Source organism: Leucopleurus acutus (assembly GCF_964270905.1).
Source record: "Leucopleurus acutus genome assembly, chromosome: 2".
NCBI lineage: Eukaryota > Metazoa > Chordata > Mammalia > Artiodactyla > Delphinidae > Leucopleurus > Leucopleurus acutus.
This window is the reverse complement of record NC_139143.1, coordinates 40,242,450-40,265,325: the sequence shown is the minus strand read 5'-3', so window position 1 is coordinate 40,265,325 and position 22,876 is coordinate 40,242,450. Positions and strand designations below refer to the sequence as shown.

The 22,876-nt window shown below is 48.2% G+C and overlaps 1 protein-coding gene across 1 annotated transcript; it reads right to left on the bottom strand.

Moving 5' to 3' along the window:
- Window positions 1-15,933: 15,933 nt before the first annotated feature.
- Window positions 15,934-20,344, bottom strand: BTG2 (BTG anti-proliferation factor 2). The gene is made up of 2 exons (XM_082833543.1): window positions 20,095-20,344; window positions 15,934-18,757 (listed from the first exon to the last, which is right to left on the bottom strand). The coding sequence occupies exons 1-2, from the start codon at window positions 20,246-20,248 to the stop codon at window positions 18,423-18,425; spliced, it is 489 nt and encodes a 162-aa protein (XP_082689669.1). The 5' UTR covers window positions 20,249-20,344; the 3' UTR covers window positions 15,934-18,422.
- Window positions 20,345-22,876: the final 2,532 nt, after the last annotated feature.

Sequence of the window (22,876 nt, the reverse complement as noted above, 5' to 3'; positions counted from 1 at the left end):
AGGGGGCTGGGAATAACAGCATCCTCAGTGTCCCACCCAAAGCCCACCCCAAAGGAGCTGCTGTAGCTACAATGGCTGTGATGGCGTTTGTAAGCAGTGGCAGTGGGCAGGTGCAGATGAGAAAGCATCAGCAACAGGTAACTACATGAACAGTAAGTGAAGGGCAGCATCAAAGGTGAGCATCTCCCCAACCTCAGGTCACAAGGCACCAGGCCATGACTCATGAGCACTGGCGAAGGCAGCAGTGAGGATGGTCTGTAAGACCCCACACCCCACCAAGGATAGAAAGAGAGAGGTAAGAGGCAAGCAGCTGTGCTAGCTGCAGTAAGGCACGTCCACCTACAGGCTCCATTGTCACACCACCAGATCATCCTTTACTTGTAAGTCAGAAGAGGATATGTGGGGGATCCACAGTCAATACGACACATCATTTCATGTGTTAGTTGAGCAACCTGGTTAGACTGTAAATTCTTTAAAGGTAGAGAGCGTGTCATATGATCCCTCCATATACCTCACAACAGTTAGCACAAAGCTGGGTTCATAAGTTTTTAATAACAACTGTTGGATCATATTTCTGGGAGCCAAATGGAAATAGTAGCATAAAATGAATTTAATAGCCTGTTGCACACACCCACACCCACACCCACACAAACACACCCCTTTTAATTTCCAAAAAAATATGAAGTGCTTTCAACAGTATGACCCCAGTTATTTTCCCAAAATATCTATAAAGTAAGGAGCCAGGTCTGATTCACCCACTTTACAGATAGGGTAATTGAGACCTAACACTTTTTATTGACTTGTCCCTAATGGCATATACTCAACACTGAAACCCAGGTCTGCTGGTTTCCCACTGAAATACACCCCAGTGCTGGGTGCCCCTTGCATCCTCCCTGTCCCCGGCATCTGGCACCACTGAGGCGCCCCAGACACATCATTGCTTTTGTTCTTAATAATGCAAAATATCAACAAAGGCCACTTCTGACATCAACAGGGTACAGCAGGTGATAGAACATGGCAGGATGACCACTAGGGGTCTGGGAGCACTGAACTGCCAGCCTCTGTGTTCACTGAAGAAAATCTATGGACCAGTGTGTAGCATTCGGGGGAGAGGCAGAGACTGCAGAAAAGATGAGTCTCTGAGCAACAAGAAAGGACTTCAGTGGAGAGTTTTGGGAAAAACTTAACAATCACACCTTGGTGTTAATGTAAGTATATGGAGAGGTCAGGTAAGGCACTCCATGAGTCCGTGAAAAAAAAGGAGACTGTTAAATCCTGTTAAAATGGGATTACTGTAAATCCTCAGACACTGCTGTTCTAAAATTTTTGAGAGGGAGGAATTTGAAGAAAAGTCCTTGACTCTGAGCTTCCACTGCAGGGGCACAGGTTTGATTCCTGGTTGGGGAATCCCTCATGCTGAATACGGCCAAAAAAAAAAAACCTTGTTAAGAAAAGTCCTTGAGGAAAAACGAATCCTATCTTGCCAACAGATCTCTCCCTTCGTAAAATCTATGAGCTAAAACAGGACCCATGTGAAGGCTGGGAGCTGTGAGACTGTGCTAAGTTTTATTCTGAGTCCTAAATTGTTTTACTGATAGTAATTTTAAATGTCCCTAGAATCTAGTTGTTATCCCTAGCACCTAAACCAAGAATGGGGGGCTGAGATTAACTGTGGGGAAGTAATACTCATTCCTTCTTTATTAATATCTAAAATAATATCATTTATTAGGCATTATGTGTCAGGCATTTTGTCATAATAATGCTAGGAGGTAGGTGCTATTATCATTAGCATTTTTCATCGGTAAAAACTGAGGTTCAGAGAGGTAAAGTATCTGCTCAAGGTCACACAGCCAGTAGCAGTGGCAGAGCTGGAATTGTACCCTGTCACGGTCTCTAGAGTCTTAATCTTGATGCTACCGTGCTAGGTTCTTTGAATATGTATGTGTGTATGTTTGTGCGCATTGAGGTGGGGGAACAAAGTTATTCAAAATGCTTTCTCTTACAAAGCTTACAATGTATGTCCTCAGAAATGTATACTGTACTGTCTAGGAGGTTGGTGCCAATAGGTACAGTGTAATAAAGCGGATGATTAAGTTGGTTTTAGAGGATGGGTGACTGGTAACACGGCCCTAGGAGGGCGTGAGCACACACAGATGTACAAAAAGAAAACGAAGAGGGCCCGAGTAACAAACTTGGGAAAATAAACGCCCAAATACAGGGGGACTTTGGAGAGAGGACCGAGGAAGTTTCAGAAACCCGGAACCTCCAAAATTGCTCAAAAAAGGCTGCACCAGCCCTGCAGTCGGTCAGGCTGTGAGGAAGGCCTGAGAAATGGAGGAAAGACCTAAGCTTTAGGGACCCGAGACGCTCTAGCAAGCAGGTGGCGGGAGGGAGGGGGTCCCGTCACAGAGGCCGCCACTTCTCGGCCCCTCCCCCGCCTGCCCTTTCCTGGTGAAAGGCCCGATTCTCCGCTACCTACCCGCGTAGCACCTCCACTCCGAAAACGCGTAGTATCCCGCCTCCCCACCCCCCACCACATTTTTAACTCCTCTCTGCCAAACCTCGACATCAAGGAGAGCTTTGACTGGTCTGCTGTGCCCCACGGCCAGCCAATCAGCAGCTTGTTACCAAGGTGGGGCTTCCCAGAGGGGGCGGAGGCTGCGGCACCACCCAGTTGCCAAACTAGGAAAACGAACTAGCTGGCGCGTTTGGTCGCGTTTCAAGGTCCCAGACAGCTTCTCCGTAGGGACTGAGGGACGTGGATGATTGGCCGGGGGCTCCTCCCTCTGCCCACATCCGGGAGGGAGGGAGCCAAACATCTGCCTGCCCTCACGCCCCCAGCCTCCCCGTAGCACCACCCTTGCGGTGCACGTCTGAGTGCGGGCGGCCCGCGCGGGATCATCCTCGGCTGTCCCCGACTGAAAGCCATCGCCGTTGCCCCCCAGGCGTGTTGAGGACGGGAGAACTGCCTCGCTGGAAGGTGCAGAAAACAAGCCCACCTCACACGTTTGAGGCCGGCCAGACTGAGAAGTGAAGACAGGCTGAGATGCTGTATTGCACTGTGTGCCCCACAGTGACCAAGTGACCAGTTCATTCCACATGACCTTGTGGCCTGGGCGGGGCTAGAGTAGGGAAAGCCCCAAGAAGCAGAAGAATCAAATCTCAAGTCCCTTAACCCCTTTGAATTGGTCATCCCATCAGTAAAATAGGGCTAACAATAATGCCTAAACTGCCACAAAGCAAGGGTCTGGACCAGAGGGTTTCAGAGCCCCAGGTCCTGGAGCTGTTCGCTCGCCCTGGTGAAGGTGGAAGAGGGATGCAGGTGGGAAAGGGGGGCTACCCGAACAGGACTACTATTTTTGGAACAGCAAAGACCACATTTCCAACCGTAGCTCATTACAAATGGGAGAGAGGATGGAGGCAAATCTACACCCTTACCAAATTCCCCTTTGGCCTTGTACCCAATTCCCAAATTCCCTGTTTCTCTCAGTTTCCATTGTGTAGCCTATATAAATGCCTCCTGATCTGGTAATGGTAATGACAATAATATTTAATAACATTTGTTGTGTCCTTACAAAGAGCCAGACACTCTTCTAAGTGCTTCACCTATATTAATCCCCTCAAGAATACTGAGTGGGAGCAATTTTTTATCCTCATTTTAAAGATGAGAAAATTGAGGCATTGAACAATTAAATAACTTACCTGTGGTCGCAGAGCTAGTACATGGCAGAGCTGAATTCAAATTGAATCTGACTAGTATGTTTCTACCTAGGGACCTAGGGCCCCTGTGCTCTCGGGGGCACAGACTGCCTTTTGAAGCACCCTGTGCCCCCAAGAGCAGGACCTCCAATTATTTGCTTTCTCAGTATTTCCACAGACTCAGTGTATGGTCTCATCTTATAAAATGAAACTAGATAAAATGGTGAATTTTATGTTGCAGAAGTTTTACCACAAGTAGAAAGAAAGAAAGAAAAGAAGGAAAGAAAGAAAGAAAGAAAGAAAGAAAGAAAGAAAGAAAGAAAGAAAGAAAAGAAAAGAAAGAAAAGAAAGAAAAGAAAGAAAAGAAAGAAAAGAAAGAAAAGAAAGAAGAAAGAAAGGGAGGGAGGGAGTGAGGGAGGGAGGAAGAGAAAATCCTCCTATCCATCTGCCCAGTTCAGGTCACCATTGAACCAATCTGGAACATCCCTAAGTGCCAGAAGAGAAGGGGTAATCCCCTAAACTTAACAGTTTTGTTGTGTGTTTCCAAAATGGTTCCCTCTCAGGGCAGATACGAATTTAAAAGTTGGGGAGTGGTGGGCAGGAGTACAGAAAGGAGAAGCTGAGAGCCTGCTCACAGCTGGTGTAGGCAAAGACTATCCACAGGGCGTGCTTGGGTCTAGAGGGCAATCTCTGTTTCACTTCCCCTCCCCCATTCTCTTACTCCCTGAACCCTGACCTCTAGCTCAGTCCTCCCTACCTCCCCCACCCCCACCCTCACCCATCCTGCACCCAGGTTCCCAGCAACTTGGGCACACCATCTGCCTATCCTCCCCCTTCCCCAGGGTCTTAGCTCCTTTTAGTGAGCCCTTTAAATAATTAAATGCCCCAAAGCCTCCCACACACTGATCCCAGCTCCTGGCCTGGGGTGTTATTCAAAGACCAGGAGCTGGGCTGGAGGGCTGCCAACCCCGACGTCTCAATTCAGCTCCTTTTTTTCCCTGCTCAGCTGCTGGGTGGTTAATGGGCCTTCCTCCCGCTTTGGCCCCTCTGCCCGCCAGCCTAGTATGCAGAAACCAAACAAAAAGAAAAACGCTGTGAGGGACTGATGGGGGTGGGGAGGGAGGAAGACACCAGACCCACCTCCAACTGGGAAAGGGATGGGGACAGAGGGGGGACAGAGAGGGACAGAGCAGCTTTCCCTGCTCCCCATCCCTGCAGAGGAGCTGGGGCCACTCCCTCTAACCCTGGGGAGCTGTTTGGCCGAAGGGGGAGGGGGAGGGGTGTGACCAGGAGGGAGGGCTGGAGGCTGTCAATCACTTGGGTGTTTGGGGGCTTAGGCAGCTTCCTCATGCAAATCACCCTAGTGAATCACTGAAAGTTTGGTCCAGACACAAAGAAGCTGCTTCTCTCACCCGCCGCCTCTCTTCACTGCACTACAGCAACCCCACCCCTAGCCAACCGAACAAAAGGTCCGAGCCCAGCGGTGCGTGAAGGAGTGAATGGGCGAGACCATCCCTGGTGACGTCCCACCAGACAGATGGCAACAGTTGCCCCACACCAGTTTCAAGCCTCCTTTCATCCTTCTGCCAGTCATAAAGAACAGCCTCCATCCCTCCAGAGTCCATCAGCTACTCAGAGCCCACCCAAAGACAGAATGGGGGTGGGGGGGGCTGCCTGGGAGCTGGAGGTGAGAGGGGAATGACATTGGACGTTTGGCTGGAAAAGAAAAGGGTTGTTCAAAGTGCTGGCACTGGGGCCAGCCTGCCCATCTGTTTCCCTCTGGGGAGGCTCTGCCCCCACACTACTCCTCGGCTTCTGTCCAGCTCTGTGCAGAGCCAGAATCCCTGGGAAGGGAGACCTCAATTTGGGGCAACAATGTTACACTGTGGTAGCTTGGGGTATTGTGCTCTGAAGGCTTTCGTTCTGTAAAACTCCCTTGACTGGGCATTGTTTTGCCTCTCAAATAATAGGGTTAAATAGAAAAATCCAAGACCTATCAGGTGGAGAACACTGGGATCTGGCACTCTGCCATTAAATAATGAATTTTGAGTTGTTCTAGAATAGGATTCTATCAAAACAACCCATGTGTGCTTTCAAACATTAAGAGGCTAGGTGGAAAGAAATGGACCAGGAATCAGGAGACCTGGCTTCCATGCTCAGCTTACCATCTGCTTGCTGTATAATTCTGGGCAAGTCATCTAGCCTGTCTGAGCCTCAGTTTCCTCTCCATAAATGGTAAAATCACCCGCCACCTCTACCTCCCAGCATAGTAGAGAGTAAGCTGGTGTGCAATCCAGTGCTCTATAAAGAGGACAGGCTGTGCAAATAGGAGGTTTTCTCTTCTTTTCTTTTCTTTTTTGGTGGAATCTTAGTTCTCCAACCAGGGATCAAACCCGTGCCCCCAGCAGTGGAAGCATGGAGTCTTAACCACTGGTCCCCCAGGCAAGTCCCCCATGGAGGCTTTACTTTCAGCTTGCCCACAGTCATAACTCCCAGGAGGTGGAGTGTTGAAACATTTTTCAGAGTGCTTCACATCTATTATTTCATGAGGCAATTGAGACCAGAAAAGTCTAGGGCAATGCAAAGATCTTTTTTAAAGAGTAGAGGTGAAGGCTCCCCTGGCCCCCTAATCTCCTGAATCTCCGATTTTTGTCTCCTTCTCGCTCCACCCTCCAACATCAGTCCAGTCTGTTTTGGGAGGATTAATGGGAGCTCTAGGTTAAGGTGCTAAAAGATCTCGATAAATTCAGAATAAAAGGGAATCATTCCCTATGTCTTAAAACAGTAAAAAGGTATCGCATATGCAAAGTTATGATTCTGAGGCCACAGGTCTGCATTCTTCGGGGCTGAAAGCCCCCAGTTGCTCTTTCTGCAGAAGAACTGAGCTGTGGTGCTGGGGGTGAGGGGTGAGGGGTGAGGGGTGGGAGTGGGCAGAGTTGCTCAGAGCTTAGGGAACACAGCTCACCACTCTCCTCCTACCTGGCTCCATGCCCTGCTCCTCCACCCACCCACCGGACCACCTGTTGTTTGGGCTGGCCAAGGTGCCTGTGCTCAGAGCTGTTTGGGCACAAGATAATAAAGGCATTTCTCAAAACAGCTCTCTTTCCCGATCCTTGCTTGAACTAACCTCACCCATCTCTAATCATTTCCATTTGTCTAGCAACTGTCTAAGCACTTATTTATGTAGAATGTATCATTCTATGTAGTTCCATTAATTTGTATTTAATCACATATCAGTGTTTTATGTACTGGCATTTATGATTATCCCATCAACATCTTTGGACTGACAACACACTGAGGACAAAAACTCTTGCCTCTGCCCACCCCCCCACACTGTGCTTCTCACAAGGACCCGTCTCTGGACATAAGAGAGCCCTTACTCCAGGACACATTGCCTGCCTGCCAAACTGAAAACTCAAAACCATAAAAATGTCCTTTAAGCTGCACGTGCAGCTGGCTCTGTCCTAGAGCCCAGACACAGACCCTGGACTCCAAGACCTGTGTCAACCCACTTCAATCCCTCATATTCAAATAACACTATAATCTTAACAAGTGGTTTTACATTGTGTTCCGCCCTCCTGGGTATCTTTGAAGCTCATCTCAGGATACAGTCAGTGTTCCTTTCTTTTCTCTCCCACCTGGGAGGTGCCATGGGAAAAGTCATGGGAAAAACCTATTGGCGACTATGACAGGGAGATTATTTTCCTTTTGCAAAAACAAGAGAAGCCACTGAGACCTAAGCCTCTACCCTGAGCAGGTCCTAGTAAGAAAGGAAGTGGGTCACAATGAGCACAAGGAGTTCCTGTGTTTTGCACAAGAGCTGGGAAGTCAGCAGCTGAGGATGAAGCAATCCATCTGGCTGGTTGGTCTCTATTGGATCAGGATTTCTCCATCTGGAAAGAGGCAAAGGGCAAAGGAGAGAGAGAGAGAGAGCCCTATGGGGTTGGGGGGAGTCCACTGAAGTGTATAGACTAGACTGCTTGGTTCCCCAGCCCTTCTTGCTCTCAGTTTCATACCCAGGTACTGCATTAAACCCAGAAGCTACAGTGGGTATTGAGAAATACCAGAGGTGATCTCTAGAGCCTTCAAATTGAAATATGACATATAAAAAAAAGAAATTCAAGGAAGACATACACAAATAAAAGATCATATACATGAATAAACGAGGGAACAGCAACTTCTTCCTATAAAAGTTTAGAGGGTTGTTATAAAATCAGTCAAGGCTAGGATACGTGGCAGGAGTTCGGAGGACAGGCAATCTGAGTTTGGACATAAAATATATGTAAGACTGAGATTCCAGACTTCTTAACTTTTTTTTGACCACCTGCAATGTGAACTGTGGCTTGGTGTAAAAGTTCCTGGAATCCAGAAGGCCAGAGGGCTAAGGGTGACAGGGGGAATTAGAAGAAACCCTGGATCCAGTTTTGCCTTAGTTTTTATTTCTTTCTTTTCCCCCTCTGTTTATTCAGTCAGTCCTGGATTTGACCCGACCCTGTCACTTACTAGCAGTACGCCTGTAGGTAATTTGCTTCACCTTCCCTGAGTCTTAGTCTCTTCATCTATAGTCTAAGGGTAATAATATCAACCCATGGAGTTACTCTGAGAATTTAATGATATTATACGCATGGCGAATGCTCACTAGTGACATTTATTATTGTGTTATTCTGTTAACCCATTGCAAACACCAAGACAGAAAAGGATTAAGGAGGTAACATTCCCATTCATTCATTTACACTATTGTTGAGAACCTACTGTATGCCAGGCCCCATGCAAGCACTGGAGGTACAATGTAACATCAAGATACGCAGCCCAGCTCCCAGAGTCAACAGCCTCCCAGGGAGACATAAATAAAATAATCATCCAGATGAGTGGATCACTTCAACTAAAATGGAGAAACTTGAACCGCAAATACTACCCTACCTTCCTGGGAAGAGTGGCCAGGGAGAAACCCAAGACAGCGTTTGTCTTTGCACCAACTGTCTGGGGTTGGGGAGGTTTGGTGAAGATGGGGTGTATAGTCGTTTCAGCTCTGAGGTAAGAAAACGGAGGCTTTGTCAAGATGGCCCCTTCCGCTCTCAGCCTTTGCCTTGAGAAGCAATGCACTCCAATTTATGGCAGGTGAACGGTGGAGGGTGACCCAGCACCACCAGCCCTTGTCACGTTGGCGTTAGAGTCCAGGGCAACCAGGCCTTTGTGCTGAGGTTCCTGTGGTGACTCACACTTTAGACCTTGACCCTCTCCCCTGGGGAAAGGGGAATTAAGGTAGGAAGCTCCTAGACATTTCACTTGCGATATGACCCTCTGTTCTGACCCAGCTGAAGCCCCTGCCCTGCTCTGCTGAGAAAGCCTTCTTCCTCTCTGGGCCCAGTACTGTGTATACACTCTCAGAAAGGCAGGTATCAGGAGGCAGCTGGTGTTTGTGGTCAGTTCCCCCCAGATACAGGAGCTCCAGACCTACCCCCACACTGGCTGCCATTGGTTAACAGGAAGCCAAAACAGACTCCCACTTCTGCCCTCAGCCACCCAGCCAGCAAACAAAGAGCTACAGGAAACACCTGGAGGAATGGGCAGCTGGCAAGGGGACGCTCTGCCCAGGAGAAGAAAGGGCTTTCAGGATTAGTTAGGCCAGTGAGGAGCTGGGGGAGGGGCTCGGCTGCTTGATTGCCTTCTCTGGGTACCCAGCAGCGGCAGAGAACTAACAGCTGAGTTGCTCAAATGCACTGTCACTCCCCCCCACCCAACCACACACACACACACACACACAGAGGAAAGGGTTCATCTCCCTCCGGCACCAGCTTTCCTAGAACCAGGACAAGAAGGCTCATACAGGAAAGACTCCTGAGAGGGCTTGTGCCTCTGCCCCTCTCCTTCCTTCTGTGGCCTCCTCACCCTCAGCCAGAAAGCTTAATCCTCTTCAGACCATGTAAATTTAAAGCCATGGTATAAGCATGAAGACAGAATCCTTAAATGATGCATCCGCCTATGGTATGTGAAAGCATTTTTCCAACAATAAGTCTCCATTTATTTCCAAACTTATTTATCCAGACCTGCATTCATATCTGCCTACTCATTGCTTATTATTTCAAGTTGTTGTGGTTCCAGTTGTGTGGAACAGATTTGACTGAAAAGATCAAATGAAGTCCTACTATCAGTATCCACCTAAGAACAAATTTGCTGGTGTGTAGACCATGTGCTGGGAACTGTGATATCTGCAGGGGGACTCAGCTCACAGGGCTCCCTCACCCGCTCTTAGGAAACTCCCAAAGTGGGCAATTTCCTTTTTAGGTCCTGAATGGGAGGGAGGATGTTAGGAGAGGGCAGTGAGGAGAGGGCACTTGCCCCACAGTCACCTGTGGGCACATCCTTTCATTCAACCGCCAGTGTACTCAGTGTACTAAGACTGTCTCATGCCAAGTTGTGCATGGCACATGGGGGTATAAAAAGAAATAGAACACAATGGTTCCTCCTGTGGAGGTGTATACGGTAACAGTTGGAGAGGGGATGCAAGCTTGCAAAGCCACCAGACCTCAACCAAAAGCAAAACATGAAGATGTGCTGACTCTTTGTTATGAAAGTGTAAACAGTAATAAATGACATGTAAATACATATCATTAAGAGGCTCTAGAGTAAGAAACGTGTTATAAAATTGCAAGCAGTTTTAAACCATATATACAAACATTGAAAAGCCCTGAGGTAAGAATGTTTTTAAAGAGGACTAGCAGGATTATTCAGGAAAAGTATCCTGAAGAGGCAACAGGGGAAGGAAAAAACTCTAGAGAGTCATGTAGGTTTTTTTGGTGTTTTTTTTTTTTTAAGCTTTATTTATTTATTTATTGGCTGCGTCAGGTCTTAGTTGCAGCACAAGGGATCTTTCGTTGTAGCACGTGGGTTCTTCATTGTGGCACACGGGCTTCTCTTGAGCTGTGGCATGAAGACTCCAGAACGCAGTAGTTGCAGCGCTTGGGCTTAGTTGCCCCGCAGTACATGGGATCTCAGTTCCCTGACCAGGGATCGAACCCGTGTCCCCTGCATTGCAAGATGGATTCTCAACCACTGGACCACCAGGGAAGTCCCAAGAGTCACATTGATTTTAAATTTGTTTCCACTACCTCTCCCTCTAGTTACTGGTGCTTTGCTTTCTTCATCTGTGAACTTGAGGTAACAATATCTCACAGTGTGCTGTGGACATTACAAGAGACATTCTGTGTGTAAGGCACCAGGCAGAGTATCTGGCAATTGTGGGTGCTCAGCACATGGTTAAGTGCTCATATCCTAGAAGAAAGTGTGTCAAAGTCTTTTACAAGCAGTTTTGGGCCGTGATAATTGTCGGAGTAGAGAAACTTGCAAATGTGGACGTGGCTGCAAGGAAAGGTGAGCAGGTAAGAATTGACAAGGTGAGGGGTCCTGGTGCAGATAGGCCATTGCACAGAGTATTTGAGGTTGGAAAGACTGGGAGAGCCTTATATTCCCATTTTAGGGATTCAGAGTGAAAAAGAAAGGCAGCAGGAAGGGAATGGCACAATGAAAATAGTTTGCACTTGCCCCCGGGCTGCTGGGCAGGCCAGGTAGTAGAGCAGGTAGAAGGCTGTTGTTTTATTTCAAGTGTGACAGGGGCCCGACTAGAACTCTGTGCTGGCCTAAATGGGACAGAAGAATCAGAGATTTTCCTGTTCCATCTGGAAATGGAAATGGAATGGTGAGAGATGATTTAGCATAAGTGACTCATTTTACAGATGAGAAAACCAAGACTCAGAAGGTGGAAGTGACCAGTCTAAGTTGTCAAAGACATCTATTACTAGCTATTTTCAGACCTGAAGCTAGGGGCCCTATTTCCCAACTCCTAAACCTAGAGTTATTTCCACCACCTCATAGCTGGCTTCACAAGTAGACATTGGGAAGAGAATTTCTGTAGACAGCATCAGTGTTCAGGAGCTGTGGACCCTATTCTCTCTCCTGCCACCTTGGAATTCCTTCCTGATGGCAGCCCAGGCTTTTCTTCTCCAGGTGATTACTTTCTGGGTAAACCCATTTAAGGAGTTCATTGTTAACTAAGGCTCTCCCATATTATGACTTAAAGTGTGTGTACGCCTCTTTAAGTGACATTTACATTTCAATGGCAGGTGGTTAAAGACCTAAGAGGCTGCTAGAGTCAAAGGATTGGTTTTTTTTTTTTTAAGAAGGTGCAATCACAGGTTGGTATTTTGAGCTGGGACTCCTCGTGGCAGACCCTGAATGGACTTGAGTTTTTCCTCCCATCCCTGATCTAAATCTCCTTGATCTGCTAGCCTCTACTCTTGGCCACTTTGACATTCATTCATTCAACCAATATTCACTAACACCCACTAAGCACCAAACACTACTCAGATAAGGTCCCTGGCCTACATTCTAGCTGTGAACTCAGGGTTATAAGGACTAGGGTAGAGGAAAGAACTGAGTAACATGGGAACACTTGTCCCAGACTGGGAAGGGGAAATGTCACAGAAAAGTTGCCTGGAAGAGATGCTCTAAATCTTCAGAGGCAAGAGTTAACCAGATGAAGTGGGTGGGTAGGAGAGGGGCAGAGCATCCCTGAGTAAAGGTCCAGAGGCCACAGTCCCAGGCACAGGCTAATGGACACCAGTTGAGGGAAGGGAGAGCTGCTTCTAGTCCAGTCCTTGGAGGGGGAAGAGGCCTCAGGTGTGCCCTTGGTTCTATTAGGGGTGTTCCTTCCTAAAGATCATGGCCATGGTGACAGCCAGCCACTGATGTCCTCAATGCAGAGCCTCGCTGTGAGTATGGGGGATGGGGTCAGAAACCTCTACATCTCCACTCCTAGGGGCATCATAGGTCACAAACTGGCAGCCTAGGCTGATATGCACTTTAAAAAAATAGCTTAACACTTTAAAAAAATTAGTTGCCATCTTTAGAATTCAGGGAGATGTCAAATAGAAGTCTACATTTCAGGTTTCTCTTGAAAAATTACAATATCTGGTATAGAGCTAATGAGTGGGGTCCTTTTCAGACAAGGCTTGAGCTGGCTCTCCAAGTTCATTGTAGCCTCTGTCCAGCTATCCTCATTCATTGACTGTCTGGCCTTACCCTCACCCCTGCTACCCACCAAATTTTAAAGGAGCTCTCCCTGCTGGTATATAAAGTAGTCCTTGGTCCAACCTGCCCAGCTATAACCTCCTCTTATCTGATGTGCTCTGGGCAGCCTGTCAGGTTTACTGAACCAGGGTTGGATTAAGTCCGCCCTTGTTTATGGCAATGAGGGTGGGGAGTGGAAGAGCCAGACTTCAGCTGGGAACAAAATGTCTTGGACCTGGTGGGAGCTCAGAGAACCAGGCTTCTCTCAATCCAAGGGAAAGGACTGGCTGCACATCTGGGGTACACTTGTTTGTATAAGATCATTGTTATCCAGGGCCCTGGTAGCCTTTTAGACTAAGCTCAAATGGTTTTTTGTTTTGTTTTGTTTTGTTTTGTTTTTGCCAGCTCTGCAAAGAAATGGTGCAGAGAGAAAGCCAGAACTCTCCAGAACTCATTACCCTTCCCCTTCTCCATCTCCCCATTTCTCTCTCTTCTGGGAAGGGAGAGCAGGTGGGTGTGATTCCACAGATGGGCAGGATGGAGGTAAGCAAAATTGTTATTGGAAAATCCCTTTCCCCACCCACTTGGTGTGTGAATGAGCACATAGCCGGTTTGGTTAATCTCCACAAGCAGAACATGAAGCCAACAGGTCAAAACTGCTCGGTGGTCAATGAGATCAGATGTCTGGAAAGGACACTGTCCATTTCAGCAAGAATGACAAAGGTCAGACATCAGTTCATTCATTTATTTATCAGGTACTTATAGAGGCTTCTTGGTGTTAACTGTAGCTGCTCTTGGAGGCCCTAGTAGGAATTTTAATTTAATAATGGTTTCCTTCCAGTTATCAGAATGTCAGAGTGTCCTTAGTCGTCTCAGGACCAGTTCAGAGCCCATGAAGAGATGAGGTTAATTTCTACTTAAAACTACAATTCTCATTTATTTAGTCCTCAAATGTGCAAAGCACTATTCTAAGTAGAATATGGATCTCATTTAATCCTCATACCATTTTGAGATAAGTTCTATTCTTAATCCCATTTTACAAATGGGGAAATGGAGGCCTGGTGAAGTAATCTGCCCCAGGTTTCACAGCCAGTAGGTAGGTGGTAGAGCTGAGATTAGACCTCCAGGCAGCCTGACACCAGGGCCTGAGCTCCTGACCTCTTTGCAGCACTGTCTCACTAGACCTGGAAATTGAAACCTTATCAGGCAGGAGTCTGAGCCAAACAAGGGAAGATTATTACAGACTTCACTTCCCAGCCCAAATGAACTTTCAGTTCAACTAACTGAAAATATGATAATAATTGTGCTAATTTGCTCTCCAGTAATTGCTAGGATAATGGAGATGATTTAGAACCAGAAGCTAAAGAAAGGAACAGAGTTCATCTAATCCACCCCCTAATTTCTGAGACAGGAAACTTTCAGGGTTTATATGAACTCACATAGCTAGTTAGGAAGAAGAACCTGGACCACAGCCCATAGATTCTACCCCCCGCCGCCCCACCCCACCCCAGCCCAGAACTCTTTCTATTGCACCACTCTTTGTTGGGCCGGGTGCCAGCACTGGCTCGGAAGCCAGGAGTCCTCACTATCTTTCCGGACCACAGGCTACTCGAGGAACAGATGTCAGCCTCACAGAAGTGGGTTTCTTCCCCCGGGGCTCGTTTGTTGCAGCATCAAGGACTTCCCCACCCAAACCTCCTTATCAGGAGCCAGGATGGGCTCTTAATCTGCAGCTCCCAGGGCCTTGTCTACACTCTTTGGGGTGGTGCTTATCATCCAGAAACAGCTGACCAAGCACAGGTCTCCCAGGCTGGCACTGTTTACCAAGCGGGGAAGCTGGGAGCAGAATGGACCAACCAATACCCAGTCCCTGAACACATAAAAGCCACCAACTGCAATTCCTCAAGCAATTCTTGTCTACAGCCCCTATTCCCTCACCTGGCTAAGGGGTACTCTCCACTCCTATTGACATTGGTCAGATCTAAAGTAAATAACAAACTGCTTGATCACAGAACCCTCTTATTGAAATTGAGGGACTATTAGTTCTACCTAGAGCCATGAGAAACCTCAAGATCAATCTGCCATTCTGTGGTTTACCTGGCTTGGAAACAGAGGTGGGTGACGGTGTCCCCTTAACCCCCAGACAACCCTCCCTGAATTTCAGGCCTTTGACTAAACAATGAAATATCCTTCATGAGAGAAGCCTGTTAGGAAACAAGAAGTTAGATGCTGATTTTGTACTGAATAAGAGAAGAGTACACCAGGATGGCAAAAATTCGACCCTAACCTCATTTGTTAAGGACCTAGGTAGGTCCTTAACAAATGAGTACCTAGGACATTTGTGTTAGAAGCTAGACATGAAAATGGGACCATTCTTTTAAACAACTCCTTGACACAAGTGGGTCCCTAACCAATTCTATTTGTGATACAGATGAGCTAGCTTCCCTGACCCCCATCTCCTGGCTCACCTACCCTCCCAGTATATCACACACAGACTCCCAGGCCTACCTCCCACCTAAGACACCTAGGTCAAACTGCATGTTTGTTGATGAGGGTCATGGAGGTATGAAATGAAGTGTGTGTGTGTGTGTGTGTGTGTGTGTGTGTGTGTGTGTGTGTAGGGTGGTACCACTGCTCATGAGACAACATGTTTACAATTTAGTTTCAGTATAGCCCACGTACAGCCAAGAAAAAAGATAGCCCAGGTCAAAAATGTACTTGTGACCTTAGTGCAAACTGCGGAGCTAGCAAGTGAAGTGGGGGTGGGGAAGCCTGTTTCAAAACCTCATGGGCAGAACCCTACAGTCAGGGATGAGAAAGGGTGTTTCTATGTCCTTGCATAGATCCTATCTACATAGCCAGAGTTATAAGGGTAACAGACCTATGCTCTTGGTGTTTGCTGTCAGAAGCAGCTCCTTTCTGGCTAACTGGTAACATTGGCCTTCTGTCACATGTTCAGCTCCAGTGCCTGTATCCTGAGGCCCAATTGCTCTTGTTTAATAAGAATGGTGGTTGCCAAGTGGGAGCCCCAAAGATGACAAGAAAGCTTGAGCAGGAATTTCAAAAAATTCTGCCCCAACCTGGAAAGGGGTTCAGTGTCCTCTGTTAGCCATCCCAGTCTGTGAGCGGGCTGTGAGTCTTAATCATTTTTAATAATTTTAGTACCTAGCACATACAATAAATGCTTGCAGAATGAACTAATGAGTAAGGCGGAGGAAGAACAGGATGCATAAGATGAGCCCTGGCTAGACTGAGGAATGCTCAGACTAGAACACTGGCCCATCTAGCATTTTCACAGGGAAGTTAGAATATGCATTAAAGAAGGGAAGTAAGGAGCTATCTCCCAGGAAAGAGGGGATGCTTGGAAATGTCCCTACCACCTACGCGATAGGTCTGCTGAATCCAACTGAAGAGAAATAGTATGAGGCACAAAGGATTTGCTTCTGAGGGAAACGCAAATTAGTGATGTGGGAATTTTATCTTCTCTATACCACACGACTTCATCTGCTACACTTTTATTAAAGAAACCAAAAAAAAGTGTACATTTGTCCATAAAGCTGTACATTCTTCCATATAAAAACACTATTATACAATTAGTAACCTTTGTGTTTTCTGTCAGAATAGCTTACAAACATACTATTTATTTTTACTTAATGGGAGAGACAGGCCTGCTCAACAGTCCAGCTCTGGGTGTTTTGTTGTTTTTAAAGTGAACGTGAAAAAGAAGAGAGAAAAGATTAAGAATGAGACCATGAGGCTGCTTATAAAAAGGCAGGGACCTGTTTGCAGACAAGATGCAACAAAAATCTGCAGTGATTCACAGCTTTGTTTCAACCCACAGACCAGAAAATGAGCTCTTGGGTCTACTGGCCTGAAGTTAACTTTAAAGCAATAAGGACTGGAAAAAGGATCTGGGAAGGTACTCGGGATCTGGAAAGTTGAAGAGGCAGTACTGGCAGGAATGGGTAGGGGAGTGTTTGGTAACTAGCACCCTTGAGTCAGAATTGAGTATTTAAGAAATCCAGGAAAGGGGACTGGCAGTGGGGAGAAAGTTTCCTCACTAAAGGCAACAGCAGGAGGGTAGCCAGGTTGACCAGATGTTCTAGCTACATCCTTCTTAAGGTGATTCAGGTTTGGGAAACTCAAGGCCTTCTGAGGATCCCTCACTAATGTCACCGAGAAACTGAAGGAAGGAGATTTCTTCCCTGTGTAATTTTCCATTTTTCTCCAACCCAGAACAGTAAGTATTGCACAAGTCTATAGACAAATTTGGATTGTACTGAGAGAGACAGTAGCCTCTCCCACAGGTGCTCTGAGCACCAGGGAGAAAAAACAATGCCCAAGGTTTGGCTTTCAGTGTCAGCCCTACAAGAATACCAAGTAGTCCTGCAGAACTTGGGGCATTCTCCCATTCAGCCAAGGAATATCTACAAGGCTAAGCATCCAGCCATAGTCCTGAGGACAGAGGGAGAAATGGTTCCTTAAGCCCACCAGGGCACCAGGAGGTTGTGAGAGCCAGTTCTCCACCAGATCCTCCTGGGACCCAGGAGGCCATATTGCACAGTGACTGAGAACTCTTGTCCTAGAAAATAGGGTAGCTCCATGACCCAACCAGAAGGGGAGAGGAGCGGCGACGGGGGGTGGGGGGCAGTTAGAGAGGAGTGTTGTGCTTTTAAAAAGAAGGCAGTATTCAAGGACCTGAAGTTCCCTGTAGCTTTTGAGCCACCTCTCAAAGGGACAATGGCAGCATCATGAGGACTTCTGTCTGGTTACAAAAGAAGGGTTTTGGCCAAAAAATATCCCAGTGGATACTCTATGGGTCCCAAAATTCCATTGCAAATCAACCCCAAGGTATTTGCCACACATACTCACACATAGAGCAGCTCATAGCAAGGCAAAGGTTTTGTGCAGAGTGCCCTTCTCTCCCAACTCCAATAACCCTCAACCCCTGCCTCACTCCCCTGACTCCCAAAACAAAAAGCTTTATATTCTTGGTGGGAAGCAACATCTACAGCCCCCTGAGAATAGAATTAGAAACAAGTCATGATTTCAAGAAAAGCTGCTCAGGACAGAAGGAATCAGGAGAGGCCTTTTCACTCTCTGCCTAGAATCTCATCAAAAATTGAAAGAGGAGATTAGGCAATATAGTATGATTTAAGTCCAGGCTTGAATGCCCCTGAGTTAAGAGTAAGAGAGGGGCCAGGGATGCAGGTGTCCTGGGTGAGAGGTTTGAACTCAGCCTCTCTTCTCTCCCCAGGGCAGATCCTGACCTCTCTCATTCACAGTTACTAACCTTGCTTGCTCCCTCTCACATCTTCCTGGGTTGCTAGCCAAGCTTCTCCCACCTCACCTTGGCCAGACCCATGCCCTCCCTGACCATTCCCCCCTCCCATTCCAGACACTGCCTCCCAGACTCAAGCACACAACAATTCCAAAGGCACCTGGGGAGGCCACTTCCAAGCAGCTCCCTTTAAGGATTTTTTTCTTAAAAAAATCTTTTGGTTTTTTTCCCCCCTTTTCTTAAAAAAAATAATATATATATATATATATAAAAATAACTCTTCACTTAAAATACAATTCCCCAGGTAGAGGTATGCAGTGGCCTGTTGTCACAGCAGAATGAGTACAGCAGAGCGCCGGGTGGGGTGGCGGGGGATCTAACTGGAGACTGCCATGATGTAGTTCTTTGAGGGGCTGCTCCTGCCCAGCATCATTTGGTTCTTGCAGGTGAGGAGCCCGTAGGAGGTGGCCACCGGGGCCTCCTCGTACAGGACGCAGATGGAGCCATCCTCCCCAATGCGGTAGGACACCTCGTAGGGGTCCACCCACAGGGTCAGCTCACTGGGCAGCAGCCGGTGCAGCTGAGGCTGGCTGAGTCCAATCTGGCTAGCCACTTTACTGATGATGGGGTCCATTTTGTGGTTGATTCGGATGCAGCGGTAGCCGGAGCCCTTGGATGGTTTTTCAGGAAACCAGTGGTGTTTGTAGTGCTCTGTGGAGACAGGACAAGGGGGATATGCACTGGTTAGAACAGTTGGGCCATGGATGCTACCACAAGGGGGTGGGGGTGATGGGATAGGAGAGGAAGGGACTTAGTGATTTTAAGTAAGCAACATGGTTTCTCATGAGTTTCAGGACCCTCCTGAAACCCTCCTGACACTGTAGCAGAAAAAAAAATTACGGGATCTGGAAAAACCCCTCCTTCCAGGACAAGGGTTTATGTGTATCGGGAGGGTGTCCCAGAGCTCTGGGTCAATCCTCTGTAGCCAGTATATTGCCTTTGGCACATCCCCAGTTTAAGGAGGAGGGGTGTGACTGGGGCTGGCATGTCCAGGCAGGGCCTCTGGGGACCTATGAGCTGAAGTTTCAAGGCCAAGAAGGCTGCCATCATTGTCGGACCCATGTCTCCCACCCTGTGCCTCAGTGGTTCCCTCTGCCTTGAAAAGTCAGAGGCCTGTCTCAGCGGGTAAGGGAGGCAAAACCGGGATGTTTGGGTGAAACATACGTTGTTCCTCAGAAGGCAGGATCTGTGTGGGCACGTTCAGAGATGGCTATTGCTGCCCAAGACCGCCGGCCAACCCGCTAGAAACAGCTGGGAGATGGGTCTCTTCCCCAGCCAGCGGCTGCTTGTATCTTGTCAACCTCCTCCGTCTCACACCGCACCGCCCCCAACCCCGACACACGCTCGCAGAGCGCAGTTACTACGTACAAGGCTCTCTCTGTACCATAATAGGTGGCAGATGGCTAAGGGGGTGGGCAGAAAATACAAAGGGGGCCCGGATTCCAACTTCGACTGAGTGAGCAGCAGACGCAGGCTCAGCGCAGCCCCGCGCGGCGGGAAGAACCACGGCTGGGACTCCAAGTTGTTGAGAAGGTTCAATTGCGCCTTCTTGTTCCATAAGGACCCCCCGGCCGGTCAGGCTTTGTTGCCTGCAGGGTCTCAGGGTCCACTGAGGGAGATGAGCTCGCACTCAGACCCGCAGGTACCCCCCCCCCTTCCGGGACATAAGCTGGGGACTCGGGATCGCACTCAGGTCTAGTGTTTGCGCTTGGAGGGGAGCGCCCAACCAGAACAACCGCGGACCGAGACCCTAGAGCAGGGCGGAGGAGGAGGGACAGGACCCAGAGGAATGGGCGGAAGGTGGGGATGTGGGGGTGGGGGGAGGAGACTGCAGGCCGCCTCGGGAGCTGGAAGGAAACCGAGTCCCGGAGCTGCTCGAGTGGGGAGCCCTGCCCTAAGTGGAGAGGAAAGACGCCTCAGGCAGGGAGGGGGGCCGAACCCCGGTGTCAGGGTTCGACAGGCGCCAGGACCCTCTGCAATGTGCTCACCCGTCAGGGCTTCCTGGAGAGCCCCGCTGAAAACCTGAAGTCGCTGCTCGTTCACGCAGCCCCGGGTCCTCAGAAGGCTGGAGAGGAAACCCACAGCGGCGGCGATCTCCGGGAGCATGTCTGTTCTCTTCCCGGTCCAGCTGGCCTGGCTCATGTCGTGTGCAACTCTGGGAGCGGTAGCGGAGGCGGGCGTCAGAGAGAGGTCTCTGATGGGACGTGCCGAACCGTAAGCCTCTGCTCGCTCGCCAGTCGCGAGGGCTTTGCCCGGACTTTACCTGCTACACGCCTTTCATACTGTTGCGAGAGCCGGAGGAGCCGGCGGCGGAGTTCATTGGCCGCAGCCAGCGGATGGGGGCGGAGCCTGGCGTCCGCCCCGCCCCGCGCGCCACCGGTCTCAGTCCCGCCCCCACCTACCGCCACCTCCTCTGCGCTGAGGTCATCGCCCGCTGACGTCAGTGCTGGGAACCGTAGCTGAGCTTGCAGGCTGAGGGAGGCGGGAGGAGAAAGGGGTGGGGGGGCCCGAAGGCTCTCTGGGAAGGAGAGCGGCGCTTCAAGCTGGGGATTTTCTGACCTCTCCTATTCTCCCATTCTTCCAGACAGGTTAAAGAACACCTCCAAGAAGAAGCCTTCGTTGACACCACCTCTACCAGGAGGTCGCCTTTTCTGATTCCCCCACTTTCAACCACACCCTGTCAGAACTCACCCATTTTACTGCTTTGCCGCGTTTCCCAACTAGTCGGAATGGGTTCCTCTTGGCTCTCCGGAAATGGAGACTAAGTATTCTATTTACTTCCACAATAATACCAACTTCCCCAACAAGTTATGCTCTTCTACAGCAATGCCTTTTCTCTTGCCTAGAACCATCCGAGTCTTACTGACTGCTGGGTGGGTAGGGGTGGAGGGAGTGTTGCGAAACTTTTCAGTCTTCCTCTTCCACACGGGGAACCAGGCTCAGAACCTGGCAGCATCACAGGCACTCCTAGAGGTCTGTTGAATGGGGATAATTCTTAATATACCAGGGTCCAGCATACATAGGTGCCTCATACGTATATGTTAAATGAATCAAACCCAGTGGCCTCTGTAAATTCTTATTTTCCTTGACCACCTTTTCCTGGAGGCAGTCTCCCCTCTTTTTCCTTGACCCAAGGTTTCTCTGCCTCCTTCCCCGGCTGTGTCTCCCCTGGATCTCTTCCTGTCCCCGTTCCCTCACTATGTCCACTCACTCTTCCTTTTCTCTCCACTTTCTTTCCTTAGAGAGATTCTATTCATGTTGTCCATTTTGATGTTTACTTTTTTACTATTGACTTTCTTATCTGCATAGTCTGTCCACATCTTCTCTCATCCCGCCCCTCCTACCTGCTCTGTCTCTCCCCTTGGATGTCCAGCCACCACATCAATGTCAGTCTAAGCCCACTGTCTTCTCCAAGGCCAGCTTCCTTCCTGATCTCCATTTCTATCAGATACCATCGGTTCCCAGTCACTCTACCCAGAAAACTCAGACTTACTTTTGGCTTCACCTTGTACTTTGCTCCTTAGATCCAGTCTCAAGACCTGTTGCTTCTTCATATCTAGATGATTGCAGTAGACTCTGTCAAATCCAATCCCCAAATCACCCTTCCCACTGTTAGTAGACTTACCTTCCTAAAGTTCTACATTCACTTGCTCTTCTTTTGCTCAGATCATTCTGAGACACCCTCCATTTGTCTACTGCATTAAGTATGGACTTCTTTGCCTAATAGTTAAGACCTTTCATAATTTGGCCCCATCTATCTTTTTAGGTTTCTGCCACTTTGTGCTCCAAGGTGACTCTCATCACTGTTCTCTAAGCATCAGAGCAGCTCTGCATCCCAGAGCCCTCAACATTTGCCTATGATCCCTATCCCTGCCCTGTAATGTGGTCCCCATTCCATGTATGCCTATATGTGCCTGGCATTGCTGCACCATGGCTCATGCCATTATCTCTTGGATACCTCACTGCCTCCTTCCCATCTTTCCCAATCCTTCACACTCCTGAATGCACAGCTTAAGCTTGGTCCTCCACCTTGAAAACCTGTGCTGACCATTTTCTCACTACAGAATTAATATTATCCATACCATCCATTTGGCATTTATAATCTGTTGTTTGATATTCTTAGTGATCTTTTTAGAGGTTGACATCTTGTTTGCAGACTGCTTGAAAACAGGTTACTATGCTCATATGTCCTACATTTCCAGGACAGTTCAGGTTTCAAATATTCTGCTCCATTGCTTCATATAGCTCACTAAAATGCCCTGGAATTCTAGTATTTTGGCATTGAACACATCTCTTAGATGGCCTCTTCACTGGCTCCTCCACAAAGCTGGATCAGGCCAGGTGAGACCTCTGCTCATTGAGGGGGAAACAATTGTTACTGGAAACAGGGCTAGGACTGGAAACAAGATAACCTGGAGTGCATCAAACAAAAAGATCAGGTGTCAGCAAGACCAGAATTGACCAAGGTCAACCACCAAGGAGGCCAGGGAAACAGGTCAAGGTATAGACAGGTGTACAGGGTGGTTTAGCACCAAAACCTGAAAATACTTAACATCTTCCTGACTATGCTGTTGACTGGGGTCTGGTGTTCTGGGCCTTGCTTTAGTCCATAATTGACGGAAAAAAAGTCTTGTGACAGATCATCACCTGTTTTTTGACTTAGGAAATAGAACTCTGTCCTTATGTAGGTTCTCGTATCACTCACCAGGTCACACAGCTAGTTCTTAATAGAGCCAGGACTGGCACCAGATCTGCTGACTTCAAATATGC